Source organism: Arvicanthis niloticus, chromosome 4, assembly GCF_011762505.2.
Source record: "Arvicanthis niloticus isolate mArvNil1 chromosome 4, mArvNil1.pat.X, whole genome shotgun sequence".
In the NCBI taxonomy this organism is placed as follows: domain Eukaryota; kingdom Metazoa; phylum Chordata; class Mammalia; order Rodentia; family Muridae; genus Arvicanthis; species Arvicanthis niloticus.
Window position 1 is genome coordinate 84695931 of NC_047661.1, and position 17504 is coordinate 84713434.

The 17504-nt window shown below is 38.0% G+C and overlaps 1 protein-coding gene across 1 annotated transcript in view; it reads right to left on the reverse strand.

The window, feature by feature from the left end:
* Positions 1-17504, reverse strand: part of Rap1a (RAP1A, member of RAS oncogene family) — a 73223-nt gene that overhangs the window by 19898 nt on the left and 35821 nt on the right. The window contains exon 2 of the mRNA XM_034501004.1: positions 179-262. Coding sequence (XP_034356895.1) covers positions 179-235 — 57 coding nt within the window. The 5' untranslated portion in view covers positions 236-262. The remainder of the gene's footprint in view (positions 1-178; positions 263-17504) is intronic.

Here is a 17504-nt window from a genome sequence, read left to right on the forward strand (position 1 = left end):
TCCAAGAGTGTAAAAATGACTTGCCAGTCTAAAGCTGTACATCTTTGGCCACAAAGAGCAGGGTTATAAAGAACAATGCCTCATTTTTCCTGACTGACTAGAAGCATGAAGACAAGCTAATGTCCACATCCTATGTGTTAGTTAATACTGATTAGTTATAGCTGGGTGGCTAACTTACCAGAGCAGACTTCCCCACGCCTCCTGAACCAAGGACCACTAGCTTGTACTCACGCATGATGTGCTCTGTTTAGATATTAACAACCTGAAAAACAAAAAATAAAAATTCACAAAGGTATAAAACAAATTAAGAATGTAGCATCAAATACAGGGTTTTGCTTTTTAATTTTTTCCATTGACATTATCTAGCCAAAACAGAGGCTATGGGCAAAAATCATAGTTTTCAATAACAGCTATATAAGACTAGTCCCAGACTACTTTAATTTACTGAAGATGGATCAGGTATCACTGTTAAGCCTGTACATGTTACTTTGAAGAGTGATCAGAAAACAGGGCACTAAAATCAACATAGTCTTAAAACTACAACCATGACTCTAATTGTTTGCAAAGCTAAAATCTGGAGATACACATGAGTTTTAATATAATCGACATGCTAGTTCACTTGCCCAAAACATATAGCACTTCTGTAATACTTTATTCATTGTTATTTTATAGCTGAATGGTATAAAATGTCAGATTGGAAATTCTTAGAATATAAATAGTAGACGAAAAGACACTGTTAACATGTATCAGGAAGGATTAGTAAGCACTACTAAGATCCAAAGAGCTGCAAAAAATAAACAGATTATAAGTTTATTTTACAAAGTAAAAGCCAAAAAATAATTTCCAATGGTCAATATGGAGTAACATACATAATAACATACATACATACATACATACATACATACAAACATACGTACATACGTATGTTTCCACCCTATAGAAAATGGCTAGAACACTGGGGTGGGGGGTTAAGATAATTATTTTAGACAAGAGATAATAAACATTGAGGAAGGAAACGTGTAGATAAGAAAGACATACAACTCTTTGACTTTCTATCTGAAGATACTTTTCAGGCTGTGCTACAGACAGAAAATTTAAGCAGCTTTGGAAATACATCAGAGGAAAGGGAGCTAGGCTGAGAATTCCAGAAATCTTCAGAGGGATCACTTGAATTTGGGACCAATAGTAAGCCAAGCTCTCGCTCAATGACTAACCACGGAGTTGATGGGTAATTGTCACTGTACCTAGTCTTCTGGTAAAGGTGCATGTTCTAGGCAGACACTGGTTTTTCTCAGCATGATTAAATTCCAAGTACTGTCAAGAGCAATTCACTTGAAAATACACTTCTTAGAAATGTATCAAAACGACTACCAAGCATGGATATTGAACTACATGAGATAAAGCAAAGAACATAACATGGGAAAAAAGAAAATATGCTGCTGCAGTCTCAGGGCTTACACAGTAATAGGAATAGGGCTGCCTCTTGGTCAAACAGCAGGCATCCACTAGACACCTCAAAAACTTTATACGTTGGTAGAAAAATCTAAAAAATACCTTAGTGATATTCTTCATGTTTTTCAATATAGGGCTAAAAACAAAACAACAACAAAAAACCAAACCATAGCTGGTGAGGTAGTTCACAACTTTAACCCCAGCATTCAAGTGTAGATATCTGTGAGTTTGAGGCCAGCCTGCTCTATATAGTGAACTTTATGTCAGCCAGGGTTACATAGTGAAATCCTACCACACAAAAAAGTTATGGAATGTGAAGCTGAGCACAGACTTGTTGTGCAAGGCAGATGTCCTATTATAGTTTACATTTTACCTAGTTACTCAAATAGAAAACAGTTGTTTGTTTGTGTTAAACTCATGGGTGTTCTGCTAGCTTGCATGCCTGTGTACCAAATGTGTGCCTGGTGCCCACAGAGGCCAGAAGAGAACACCAGATCCCCTGAAACTGGAGTCACAGATATTTGTAAGTCACCATGAAGGTATGTGAATCGAACCTGGGTCATCTGCAAGAGCAGCCAGTACTTTTAACCTCTGAGCATCTCTCCAGCCCTGATCTGGTGATTTTTCTTCATGTTATTATGCTTACATTTATATTTACATAACATGGACTGATGTAAGGACAGATCAGCAGTAAAGGAATTAGGAAGCCACATCGGCAGTACAGTGAGACCTGAAGCAGATACAGCAGCATTAGACTGAGAAGGGGACTGTGCTCTTGTGAAGGTTCACGTCTCTAACTGATGAGAGATGATTGTTAAGCGAGAAAGAAGAAAGGCAAACGCAACTTCTAGCTATCTAGTTTGAGCAAAAAAGTGGCTGATAGGGCACCTGCAACTGAAGCAGGTTCATTGCTTGGAGAAATTTGAGATTCCTGTAGGAAAAGCATGTAACAGAATTTGATAGCTACTTTTAAAACTCAACTTTGAAAGAGCCTTGAAAAACCATAGCAATTGAACCCACAGCAGTATATGAAATTTACTGAGGAACATTCAGTGGAGAAAGAGGAACGCTAAGAGGAGGACTAGAAAAATAACTACCTGTTATCATAGAGACAGGAAACAGGCAAGATCTGGTGTGTTTTTGCTTGACAAACTTGTGTAGGGATCCTACATATGTATTAGGTGGTTCTCTCTTTCACTTGAGAACAGCACTGATGGTTACACACAAGAGCATACTGCTTCCGGCACAAACACTGTTCTGTCCTTATCCAGGCCTCTCAGGGGATTGCAATCATGTGAACTCAACAGTACTCTAATTCAAGTATGTATCTCTCATGAGGTAGTCACAATATAGCAAACAGTAAGCTTGTTTAAATGCCTCCGAATTTTCTAGGGGAACAGGAATTAGGGAAAGAATTCAGAGATGATCAATTTTCTTGGGGGAATTCTCCAACAACAAAATATTTGGCCTCTGTTCCTTAAAATGGTTAATACATCTAACTTTCAAAGTCATTTTTCACACACATGGGGTGTGACTATTCCTACATAGAAGCACATCTATAAAAACAAAACAGCTTATACAACAAGCACATACATATAAATTATCAGTAAGAGTAACTGGAGCTACTATCTTCCTTCTAAAGGGAGTTACTGCTAACATATCAGTGCCAAGTAAGGAAACACTGTATCTTTCAAGTAAACTGTCTTTATGGAGATCTCTTGTCCTGTGCTCCCAACAAGCAACAGATAGCATCTGACTTTGGCTCAGACTGCTGACAAATGACAGAAACCACACTCTAGTTAAGTTTTAAGTCAACCTTGACTCTTAATGTTATAATTCAAATTCTAAACTTTTTTCCTTCACTCTTCCTTCCACAGCACTAGTTTACAAAGTAACATGATTTGCTTGTCTCTACAAAGCAAATAAATCCTAAATTAGTTTTCTGTGTTTTAAAAATACATAAACTAAAGAACTATAGACAAAAGTTTTCCCTGCAAACTGAACCTAAAATATACAATTCATTAAAGGAAACCAAGTATTTGACTAGAATGAGAAATTTTAGAAATTTGAGCTAAACTGTAACAGTAGGAACCCCAAAGGTGCTCCTAGCAACTGCCTTTATCCACAGCCTTATTCACTCACTCATTCATCGGCAGTCTCACTATGTAGCGCTGGCAGACACAGGCCAAGCTATATAGACAAGGCTAGCCTTCCACACAGAAATCTGCCTGCCTCTGCCTCTGGATTGCTAAGATTAAAAATGCATGCCACCATAATCCACCATGCGTAAATACTTCCTGATAGCAACAATATCATTTATTTACTTATGTTTGAGACACGGTCTCTCCATTATGTAGCCCTAGCTGTCTTGAAACATATAGACCAACTGTTCTCAAACTCAGAGATCCACCTGTCTCCCAAGTGCTGTGATGCACCACCACACCCTGGCCATTATTTTAAAGCAGAGGCTGGAGCTTACTGGTTGAACACTTGACATGCAGGTCTCTATTGGCTTCCCACACTGTAAAACAGACAGAACAAAACTCTGGCAAGTGGCCACAACATGTTTCAGGGAGGAGAAAATGGAAACAGAAACCATGACAAGATTTAACCTTCTAAAACAAACAAAAAAAATCTTAATACTGTAACATAATAAAAACTGCAGGTTCCTGATATGAAACTGTAATTACTACTTCACTGAAAGCATCCATCTTGACACCCTCCTCTCCTGTAGTTTCTAATACTCTCCAGACTAGTGCACCTGGGGAAGGGAGTGTATATACAGAGCCATGTGCTGTGAGTGGAGGAGTGGGTCTCAGAACTCTTCTCATGCTCACCACATACCAAAATCCAGATGTTCAAGTCCCTTATATACCACGAAATCTGCATGTAAACTTTAAATCATTTCTAGACTACACCTGATAAAATATTAATGTTATGACCAGCTTTAAGAAAGTGTAAATATTATACAAATTACCATTACATGCTATTTAAGGTATGATATAATAGGAAAAAAAAGAACATACTCAGTATAGAAATAAATATGTTTTTATTCATGGCTGATTGAAGCCCTGAGTACAGGACCTAAGGGTATATATAGCATGCCAACTGTATTTTAGACTATGTATCCTAAAAACAAAACAAAACAACTCTGCTCCAGTTTATCAGAAGAAATACTAATATATCTGGAGGACTGAACAAGAAAAGGGTAGAAATGTTAGAACAGAACATAAAAGAAAAAAATTACCTGCAACTGATTATCTGCCTACAATGTGCAATATACCGTGTTAAGCACTTTATATGTGTTAATATTTTTAATCCACACAGTATTCTTAGTATCCCCAGTTTTATCCCAATTATTTTCATTCTTTAAAAAGATTTAATTTTATTTTATGTGTAAGGATATTTTGCCTGCATATGTGTCTGTGCTCTATATGCATGTAGTATCCAAGGAAACCAGAAAAGGGTAATGAATCCCTACAACAGGGGTTATAGACAAGTAATTATCTTTAGTTTTATAGATGAGTCAGAGAAGCTAATGTTAAGCAAGCTCATAACAGGTGTCAGGGTGATTTCATTTAGATGAAAAAAGATAACCACAGATCTGAGAAAACTATTTGAGAAATAAAAACATTTAATAACAAAACCTAAAGAAAGAGTTGATAGACCCTGTGAGAAGCTGCCAAATAAATGTTTAAAAACTTTTCAGGGTTATACTGTTTATAAAAAAAGATCTATTAAGAGATTTATTACAAAACATGATTATCTATATAAAAAGGTGGTAGATGGGATGAAGAAAAAGCATGGTTTAAAAACTAAGGGTAAGTTACTGAGTCTATACTGAGACCAGAATGTAGAGGAAACGCACAGAGATAGGGAACATGCATACAGTAGGAGAGTGCTGTGATTTGAGTGCCTGCCCATCTCAGGTGTTGGAAACCTAAGTTGTATCTTAAGAGTATACTATTTGAGAAGTGAATTTGAATCATGAAGGCTTTGATCATTAACAAAGAATTACTGATTGTGTGAGGATTGGCTTTGTTATATAAAAGTTTTCCTTTGCTTGGGAAAAAGGTAATGATGAGTATTTCTAGACATGGAAAAATCTCAAGTTTAAACAATTATGGAAAATATAATGCCAACAAACTAGATGAACATACTTTTGAAATCACTAGGAAAGGTGCCAAGGAATGGCTTAGTATATATATAAAGTGAGTGTTTCTGGTGCGCACAAGTAAAAAGCCAAGTAGGATGGTGTGGGTCTGAAAGTCTATGCCTGTAACTCCAGGACTAGTGAGGTGGGGACAGGCAGAAGGGGGGCTGTGGTGGGGATAAGAGGCAAACTCTAAAGGTTGTTTGGCAAACTAGTTCTACAAAACACCTCTATATAAGGTGGAGAACAACAAACACAGACATCTGACATAAACTTCTAACTTTAACATATATAAGCACACTTGCACCCTGCGTGCGCACACACACACACACACACACACACACACACACACACACACACACACACGGGGGGGGGGAGGAAGGGGGGGAAGGGAGAGAGATCATTCAACAAGACTCAGAAACTGAAAAATCAACAATGTTAGGTCCAAATCAGGCCCCCAAAATGGTAATGCTAGTGACAATGTCCTAAATGGAAGGACTCTGACAGATAAACAGGATTGTTTTATTGGGTAAAGAGAAGCTTAAAGTAAGCATTCCTCAGGAATCTCTGTAAGGCAGGTTTCTATTTACCAGGAAAACCATGACCTCCTTTATCTGCCCACAATGGTCAACTGCTTCAGACAAGAGCAACTAAATAGCCTTCATCAGCTCAAAGATCCCCCCACCCTACTAACTATCATATAAAATCCACTTGCTTTCCAGCAAACTACTCTTCTCGAAGGCAGACTGGCAGCTGGCGCCCCTATTAAACCTTTCTATCCACAGAGTGGTAGAGTTTGGTGATTTCTCTGTACCCTCACTTACAAACAATAAGAGAGTGGTATACAAAGATATTAGGATCAGTGCAAAAGATGTCACACAATGAAAAGAACCCTGACCCCAGTCAATGCTGACAAATGCAAAACCTAGAATATACCTAACCTAGATGTGGTAAGTAAAGAGCTGGTTTGGGTTGGGTTTTTTTTGCTTTTTTTTTGGGGGGGGGGGTGTTTTGTCTTTTTCCATTTTCTTGCTTAAATATTAAAACATAAGAACTTCTTTGATTACAAGCCACTAGAACTACACATGGAGCCTCCTTCAGACACTACTGCACACAAAACTCCACTCCACTTCTGGGCAGCTGAGCCATTAGAAGTTCTTTCCATTGCTCTGGGTCTTGTAGTGGCCACTAGCTGGCTTCAGTTCTGTCCACTGCTATAAATACAACAAAAAGAATTCCTCCTCCATTTCTAGACTTCAAGCATTTGAACAGGGATCTTTCTTCTTTTTTTTTTTTTTTTCTTTCTTGGTCTCTATATGTATTCCTCTGCTGCAGCAAGCAGCCTTCTTTTTAAAACATCGTTCTGTTACTGCTCTGGTTTCTTCTGTAAAAGCCTCTGTTTCTCTTACTCTTTTTTATATACTCTTTGTGCTTAAGATGTAGTTTGATGGCAAGATAATTTGCATACTATTCACAAAAAACATTGGGTTCAGTACCCAGCACTGTACAAACAAACAAAAATCAAACCACCTCAAAAGTATCCCATGGTTGCTTAACACTACTGGAAGTTGCTAGCTTTACCAAAAAAGTGGTCACTATTACCTTAATCTACAATTAAGTTACTTGAGTATTGGAGGCTGCTTTTTCTCTGCCTTTTCCTTACATAATTATTAACCAGAAACACAAATTATACTGTTTTAAAGGAATGTATCCATCTATATCATCTAAATAAATCTTTGTCAAAAACTTTAATAAGAGGCTGGGTGTGGTGGCATACATCCTTACTGCCAGCAACTAGAAGGCAGAGAAAGGTGAATTAGAGGCCACTTGGTCTACTATAACCAGTTCCAGGCCAGCCAAGGTGAGATCCTGCCAAACAGACAAACACCATTTGAATGATAGTTTATTCATCAATTAAATCCTTAGAATTTTCTAAATATTCAAGTTAAAAATTTGCAAAGGTAACATTAAAATTTCTGTTGAGTTTCACAAGTGGTCTTGAAAGCTTTAATATATTATTGTGACAATAAAATAATTTACCATTGAATTTATTCACTAACCAAAAAAATGGTATTGTGATAGTTAATCTTGGTTGTCAACTTGATTGGGTCTGTAATCAACCAATAGACACATCACTGGGTAGGTTAAGGGTAATTTCCTAGAAGGATTAAGTAAGGGAGAAATCCTTACTTCCTTGGAGTGGGTAGTACCTGCCAGCAGGGGCTCAGAAAAAAGGAAGTTCAAAGCTGTTGCATTTTATCTGCTTGCCTTTGTCCCTTGCTGGTGTGTGCATGGACTCTGCCGCTGCCATCTTTCAATGACATTAGAACTCTGGCTCTTGGACTTCTACATACAGTGAAGACCAGTAGCTCTCCTGGAATCTTCTAGACCTTCAGTGACAAATTGGGTTAAACCTTGTAGATTGATCAGCTATAAGGCTCTCACCTCTCCAACCTAAACAGACACAGTTGGACTAAACACCATGTATCATATAAACCAATCTAGTGAGTCTCTTTTGTAATATATATTCATTCTATTAAGTTTTGTTCCTCTAGAGAATCCTAATACAATTTCAATCTCTCATATTTTTTGTCCATCTTTTTAAAATGGATTTATCTATTTTCTATAACCAACTGGCTACAGGGGCACAAGAGTAAGCTACACCACTGAAGAAAGTCTCCCCCTTCCTCAGCAACTATGAACTGCTATAGTGTTCATGAGTGGTTTTGGCTTTTGAGACTAGATTGTGTTCTGTAGTGTAGGCTGACTTACTAATCATAGCAATTCTTCTGCTCCATTACCCAAATGCTGTGATTATAGGCGTATGCCACCATGTTTGGCCTCTTCTCTAGTAAAGCATCAAGGATTATTTATCTCTAAACTTTATCCTCTGTAATCCTTTTTTAGGATATCCAATTAGTGATAATCAGTCCCAGATTTTGTTTTAAAAGTTATGTTACTCTCCATTACCACTACTTTTGAAAGATATTTTACCTTTAATAGATGTTACTTTCAGTACATGGTCTATTGACTTGGTTTCTATTTTCCTTTCAGTAACTCAGTTGTTGTAATGGAAGATCTTTTCAAAGTTTTGCCCCTCTGGCTATTTTGACTGTGGTTTTAACTGACTGCTTGGGCTTAGATTTCTATTTAGCTTGCTTAGGACCTAATGTTTAATGTTTTGGAAATAGGAAATCTTAATCTCCTTAAATATTATCTCTATTTGACTTTTCCTCATATATGGAATTCTGATCAGATAACTGCTAAACATCTTCATGTATTAGGATGTAGACTAAGCTGTTCTACTGAGAACATATATCATCTTAGGGACTATTTAAGCCTCCCCATCCCCACTCATATAGTCCAGGGCTTCTTTAGCAGTTTAGAATATGTAACTTTTATATCTTGCCCTGTCATTCTTAAAGCATTACCTTCTATACACATAGAGCCCTCCCAAGCAGCTCACCAACCATGTTACATTCTTGTCAGTCCATGGGATGGAACACAAGAAAAGAAAGGCCATACTTTTCCTCCTTATTCATGACCTAGAAGTTGCCCAATTTCCCACTTGCATCCCAAATTGCTCAGAGGAGAGAATTCACTTGCTAGAAAGCATTGGAAAGACATGGAAGTGTTATCGAGGCAGTAAAGCATCCAGTGAGCACATCCACTCATTATTACAGGGAAAACCACCAGGAAACTAGCATTTTTTCTGCCATAATTTTCAAATCTTTTTTTTACATATTTCTATCCTTGTCTCTCTCCACTAACCTATTTTTCAGATCATCTTCTTGCTCAATAGTTTTCTAGTATAACCTGTCCATTTAAAATTACTTTTATTTATACAAATATATTTATATATAACAAATGTATATATCTATAAACAAATATATTTAGTTTCTAAATTGTTTTCCCGTCAACGCTAATGGCAGTACTTCATCACCTCATTTTCTTGTTCTTAAGGAGCACAATGGAAAAGTTAAAAATATAAACACAAGATTCTCACTGGCTCATTTACTAACCTTGACCATGTTACTTCCTCATTTTGAGCTTTATTCACCTGTAAGTAGTCCCTGTTTCACAGTTGTGAGAACTGACTGAATTAATATGTATCAAGGATCAGAATATTGGGAGATTCATAGGAAGTTCTATAATACTAAGTATCATAATGCTATCATTTTGAAATTTTAATTTAAAATTTCCTAAACATGCTGTTCTCTATATAACAATGATAAAGTCAGTGGAAGATCCAAGTCAGCCATCTATTGTTGTGGTTGGTCCTTGTTTTCAGTATATTTTTTTCTTTTTTAACTGAGGATTTTTTTTTTAAACTGTGACATGCATTTGCATCTGTCAAGGGGCTATCTCTGGCTGGAATTACTATAAACCATATTTCATTTTTACTTTAGAACTATCCATAAACTGACTTAGAGATACAAGTCTCACAGAGATCAGGCTATAACTATAAAATGTCAGGGAGTAACTGCTCCCCTCCCAACCTCCACCACCACTTCAACTCAGTTCATTTTTCTTGTAGTTGTCTAGGGTTGAGGGCCACACAGACGCACATGATGGGCTATTTTCTAATAGGCTGAGTTAGTGTCCTACTTGTATGTCTCCAAGACAATGTAACCAACCCCAAGAGTTCAGCAAATGACCTCATAACAAAAGTAAGTTGTGGTAGTTATTCTAGCTTTCATTTCCTAAGCCTGTACAGAGCATGTCCTCTAAAACTCACTCTGGGCTGGGGCTTTGGCCCACCAGTGGGATGCTTATGTAGCATCTGCCTAGATCTAGGATCAATCCACAGCACCACAAAACAAACCAACAAAAAAGGGTAATATAATTTAAAACAGTTCCAGCTTTTAGATACATGGCAAATACTGTATATCCTGCCTTTTAAAGTTATTTTCATCTGGAAGGGTAAAGGAACATAGTTTATCATTTGAACATGAGTCCTCTAAATTTTCCTCTCAGAACCCTTAATATCTTTAAGCATTTAAGGTTGTAGCCAGTTAAAAGTACGCACACTTGCTTTTTGCTGCCAAATGTTGTAGCAAGATCCTATGATACTTCTCAAACCTTAGATGATAATGGTAAATTTTCTTAGTGAGGAATACACAGAGTAAAAGAACAATTACATCCCTTTGCAAAGACGAGTGTCACAGATGTATAATTTCAGTTCTAAGTGTTTCTCAGGATTACAGTAAGATAAAAATGTCTTTGCTTACAAATTTTATATGGTCAACATATATGTCTTCCCAAGCAAGCAGTCAATAATCTACATTTAATGAAAACTTTCTTTGTAATATTCTGAAGATGAAACTATGCATAGTTGATATTATGACGATACCATCCTAAAGTGATAATTTCACCACAAAGCAGTGCTTTTGCATTTTGTATCACTTTTTTAAAAAAATCTTTTGACAATTCACAAGAACACAGCTGAGTTTGGGGCATTTTCATCCACTATCACCCTCTGTCCTGCTGAAACCCTTCTTCCCAATACTCTTCTTCCTATATTAATGCTTTTACTGGGGGTGGCCAGAGTTTAATTAAGGTTGCTTACATGAACAGTGGTTATTTACGGAAACATTAGCAACTATCCATTCCTACTGAGGAAAACTCTTCCTTCAGTATCCATTGACTATCCATAGACCCTCAGTGAGAGGTGGTCCAAAGAGTCCTTCCTGAACTCATGAGAAAGTGGTGAGGAGCCCACTCTTGTACAGTCTTGTCCAGGTGACAAGGACTTCTAGGACTTCTGAAACTGGCTCATAACTAGGTCACTGTTGCTTAATATCCACAGCACATTAGCTCTGTACTGCAACCAGAATGATCTTTTCAGGATGTGTGTGTGTGTGTGTGAGTGTGTGTGTGTGAGTGTGTGTGTTTGTATCTTACCATGGTCATTGTTTTAGGATTGTCAACTTGACATAGCCTAGAGGCATTTTAGAAGAAAGCCTCCATTGAGGAATGACCTATATTGTCTGGCCTATGACCATACCTGTGCTGTAGTGTTTTATTAATTGATGCTCAACCCACTGTGAGTAGCACCATCCCCGGGTAAGCAGTCCTGGGTTTTTTTTTTTTTTTTAAACAAAGTTAGCTAAACAAGAGCCTGTGAGCAATCCAGCAGCATTTCTCTGCGGTAACCCACTGGTTGTGAGTTTTCTGGTTGAAGGCAATGCTGCAATAAGCAGCAGGTGTCCTGCCTCCAGGCTCCCACCTTGAGCTCCTGCCATGATTTCCCTCAATGATGGACTGTGACCTGAAAGTGTAAAACAAAACAAACTCTTTCCTCCTGTGTTGCTTTTGGTCATTGGTTTATCACAAAGCAAGAGAAGGAACTATGACAGTTACCATCCTCCTTAGAAAATCAAATGGCTTCTGTTTGTTCTTGGGTAAGATTAAACCCAAGAGCAAGTCTACAAAGCTCTTAATAACTGACCCCTTTGTACTCTTTCTTGCTCTGCACTCTTACTCATTGCCAGGCATCCTGGGTCTCTCTTCAGTTCCTATAATCTGACATGCTTGCCTTTACCAAGGGATTGTACAAAAGCACAACTATTTGTTTTTCCTGAAATGCTTTTTCTCTTCCCTCTCAGTTAATGCTGTTGTCCTTAGATCTCGGCATACTATTTCTATAAGATGCACATTCTATGGGCTGAGGGAATGGCTTAGTGGGCAAAGTGCTCGCTGTGCATTTCAATCCCCAGAATCCATATAAAATTGAAAATAGGAGTGTACCCATCTATAATCTCAGTACTTCTACAGTAGGATAGAGGGCAAAAAGAGGAGACTCCTGGAAGACTGTGAGCCACCTGACCTGCTCAGAGACAAACAATGAGATCTTGCTTCAAGCAAGGGACAAGGTGAGAGCTAATACCTGAGACAGTCCTCTGGCCTCCACCTGTGTCCCATAGTGAGACCCTGTCTCGGAGAGGAATGTAGAACTTTTAATCTCATTCTTAAACAAAGCAACCTTATGGAATTGTTCTTAATAACTAATTCTAGATTGGAATTAGAGGAGCTGGTAATGATGTGCTGTATGGCTGAATGTTGTACTATATCATATCCATAGTCCTAAAATGATAGTTTTTTAAATCAAGTAATATAAATTCTACTTAGGGAGAAATTCGTTGTTTTAAATTTTTTTTTAATCCCTGAAAGACAACTGAAAACATTTTTATGAAACAACTTTAAACAAGCATGTTTTTCCGACTATGAATTTTCATGCTATGAAGCAAGTGAGTTGGCGAGACTGGTTGTCACTGTTATTTGTTTGCTTGTCTGGAATGACTTGCAACATATCCCTGGCTGGCTTCAAACTCCAGCTCCTACTTCAGCCTCCTGGATGATGGGGTTTACCAGTGTGCGTCACTAAACCTGCAGACAAGTTGGTAACCAACTTGAAAAACCAAAAAGAACTAAAAAAGAAGGGCTGGGGCACAGCTGCATGTCAAAGTTTAGATCTGAACTCCAGCTGGAGAACAGAAAGAAACTATATTATTTCTTTTATGTCTTGTTTTTGTATGTTAAAAAGTATCACCTATTAATGCAGTAGTTCACATTGCAGTAGGTGATCACGGTTACATAGTGCATAATTAAATCATTAAACTGGGCTGTTTTTGAGAAACAAAAATGAAAATCTCAAATGTACTTTTTACATTAAATCAAATTACTACTCTGAAGTAAAACTTACTTCTCATATTTAAGTGATTTAACATTCATCCTGAAGGGATGATCTTTGTCAAAGTGTCTATGACTGTAACTTTTCCTTCTAAATGTCTAGTACTGGGAATGCTTCTAATTAACAGAAGAGAGAACAGTAACATATCCAAAAATATTCTGTACTATGCCTTTGGGGACAACATGTGCTCTGGATCCATGAGCTACCAAAGCATAGTGAATGCCTGTATCCTGTTTAGCAACACAGGAAATCATCACAAAGTATGGCTAAGGGATGGACACGGAGATGGGCTACCATCAAACAAGACATTTATAAACCAAGCTGAAAATCCTTGTATGTTTAGTGTGTGCACATGCATATGTAAGCAGGTTAATGCTGTGTCTTCTACCACTTCAACCACATGTTTTGAGCCAGGCTCTCTCTGAACCTGAAGCTTACTGAACTGGCCAATGAACTCTTGGGATTCTACTTCTGAATCCCCAACAGGACTACAGGTGTACTGCACCAGTATAGCTTTTTACATGGGTGCTGGGGGATCCAATTCAGGTCCTCATAACTACAGGGTAGGCATTTTACTGAGTTACCTCCCCAGTTCTCAGTCTAAAAAATTTTAAGATTAATACTTTCAAGGTTGACTAAAACAATTTTTTAATTTTAAAAGATACACTAGATCAGGTTAACTAAATCTGCTAAGCAGAGCTAAATGTGTCTAATTCTGGAATCCACTGGCAGATATACTTCCATAAATGGGAGTTTATTTACTCAAATTTTGTTCCTTAGCAAGACGGCCAAGTAAACTACATATTTATAATCTTGAATAAAGAAGCTTGAGTTCAGAGTCATTTGGGGGAAAAAAAGATCACTATTACAAAGTTTCTGATAGATCTGTCTATTTACTATTTTGATGCAGGTACAGCTTGATCAAAACTGAGCTGTGACCTCCTAAGTGCTAGAGATGCAGATATGAACTACCACACCCAGAAATATATTTTTAATAGACTTCATTTCTTCTAATCAGCCAAAATGTTGTGACCTTGAAAAGTAAAACTATGTGATCAACAGCAACTGAACTTTATATAGCATTCTGTCATTTACAAAGCTTTTAAGTAATCAAAAAATTTAAAACCTATTATTGTCCCCATTATAAAGGGAAGCCACAAAAGGGTTTTACTTGGGTTACATGACTTAGGTATAAAATAACTAGGAAGCCATAACGCAACCTGTCTCTAGTGTTTAAATGACACTAGTTTTTCAATATATTTTGTTTTGTTACATAATAACAACAAATAATACCAGCCTACATTTCCTGAATGCTTAGTACAGATAACTCATATTAAGGGGCCTGAGGGCATAGCTTAATGGCAACATATTGGTGTAGGCAAGGCCACAGGTTCAACCCCCAATGTCAGCTGGGAAGGAGGAAGTCATACTAAGCTTAGAAGGTAGGAACTAATTAATACATAATATGCTAATGCGTCCAAATCTAGAAAGAAAAGGCATGATTCAAACTCTAGCAGTTTGATTTCAGAGTTCACTGACTAGCGTGCCAGCTTGCCTCTACCCATATATGCACATACATAAACTTGTATTTATGTACAGGTTCACCTTTGGAAGGAAGGGAGGGGTGAAGAATATATACATCATCGCATTTTATATGTCTTACTTGAAGGCCAGGAGAGGAAGAAAGTAGAAGTAGAGTATAAAAGATGTGGAATTTCAAGGGGCGGGGGGGTAGCAGATTCAAGAGACTTGGAGTAAGCTAGTGAGCTTTTACTATGACAAGTCAAGTGAGGGGGAACAACCACATAGTATTTATGTGTCTGTATGAGTGTATGGCAGGTGTGTTCTGATACCCACAGAAGCCAGAGTGTACCCCTGGAGCTGGGGTTCCAGGTAGTTACAGCCACCTAATGTGGGTGCTGGGAACTCTACAAGAGCCACAAGCACAACTGGCAACTTAGCTACCTTTCCAGGCCCACAAAGGTTGGTTTTAATAGCAGGCTATCAAGTTACTGTGGTCTCCTATAATATCCTAAGAACCTAGAACATTTGTATCACAAGGGCACAGTTTTACAGCAGGAACCCAAGAAAGAGCCGTGTAGAATGGAATCAGGAATAAAGGAGGGAGATCATTGGAAGGCAAGGAAACAATTTTTTCAAGCTGCCTACTAATAACATAGTTTTTAGCACCTCCAAGGTTAATATCTCCTCCCTAATACTATAAAGAAAGGACATCCTAGCACCCCAAACAATGCTTGGGAATGGTACATGGTCAATAAATACTGCATAAAAATAATTAAGGCTGGATTCAAAGCTAGATTTTATTGAACACTAACGTCTATGACCTTTCCCAATGAGTTCCCAGTTCAATAACCTAGGAAGCCTTTAGAATCTAATGAAATGGGGAAATGGGGCTAGAAAATGAGATAATGGTTAATCTTTACCAGTTCAGCAACATTGGTGTGAACAACAAATAAAATAATATGCACATAACATTCAGCAACACTATCAATGTAGGAACCCTAATTATGAAGCAGCTCTAGGATACATACTGATTCTTAATCTTAAATTGAAAGGTACTGAATTGGTCTCGAATTGAAGTGGCCCTGGCCTGAGGTGATCCTGGGAATTAGAAGGCACTTTGCTGCCACAACATGAAAGGTGGCAAAGGAAGTGGCAACAAAACCAGGGGACATGGTTAGTCAGCTTTTTTGAAGCTGGAAAACACACACACACACACACACACAGCTTGCAGGCTGATTTGGTTGGCATTCGGCATGATTCCTGTCTCTGCATGTATATGTGGATCCAAAACATCTTCAGGATATGGAAAAGTTTATTTTGCCAACTGGAGTTAATAAAAGCCAGAGCAGATTTGGATTCTTTTCCATGGGAGGATGTTGTATAGCAAGGGCTACATTGGAGAAAATGAATGGCCTTCACTTTTGAAGGAAAGAAACCCCCAAACAGGCCTGGTTCATGCAAAATGAATGACAATTAGGCAAGAGACACTGTAGGATATACTCTAGGTTCTCTGATTATCTTCGACTGTGCATTTGGTGGTGGTGTTGAGAAAATGTGTAGTTCAAAACTTGACCTCAACATGGTAGCAATTAGAAACAGAGCAGACTTGTACATGTAGGCTTCTAGGGGTAGCACAGGTAGTGTGATGAGAAGAACATTCCAGCCTCAGTGTACTGTGTAACAATAATGAAATGTTCCCCACGCCAACAGTCACTCGGAAGATCACAAATGGGACACTTCAGTACTCATCCAGATTACTTAATTAATAAGTCAGCTGGAAGCTGCTTTCTCTCTTGTACCTACAAGTACTCTGAATAACTTGAGATTCTAGTTTGCTGTGCTGAAGATCATGGTGGTTGGGCAGGACTGCCCTCCTTGGCCCCAGTGAGTGGCAACCACTGAGTATGCATTTTCTTCTCCCTTGGAGATGACCTCACATCTGTTCTCTCTCCTACACACTCAACTGGAGAACAGCCACTCTTCCAGAACTCAGGAACACTTTATTACATACGGTTTATTTAACAATCTGAAACTGTAATGTTGCCTTCTATTCCAAAATAAAGGGTAAAAACAAAACCAAAGTCTAGCTCTAATGTAAATGAAAGTTAGGTAAGAATAATTAGAGATGCTTGACTTTGTGCTACATGTTAAGAAACATATAAAAGGACACAGGGCTTTCTAGGATGTATATTCAAGATCTACATTACATCAGACATTCTATTTCCTCAAAGTAGAATCAAAAGATTGTATAAAATTAGAAAGCTCATTCTGATGATCAGAAGATAAAAATTGTTAATTAAGGATATTTATGAATACATTCCATTGAAGGTTTACTGCTCCAACATTCTTTTTACATGGTCATCAACAACCTGCCAAAAACTGACACCTAAATCACTGGAACCAACTGTCATCTGACTGCAGCAAACTCAATCTTTTCCCTGTGGTGGTTTTAATTAGAATGGCCATTGTAGGCTCATGTATTTGAATACAGAGTCCCCAGTCAGTAGATCGTTTGGGAAGGATTAGGTGTGGCCCTGTTAGAGGTAAGCATGTTACAGGCTCAGACGTTGAGGCTTCCAAACCCTCTCATTATCTAGTGCACTCTTTATGTTAAGATGTGAGTGCTCAGTGCTGCTCTAGCCAACATACCTGCTGCTTGCTACCACGTGGCTCTGTCATGGT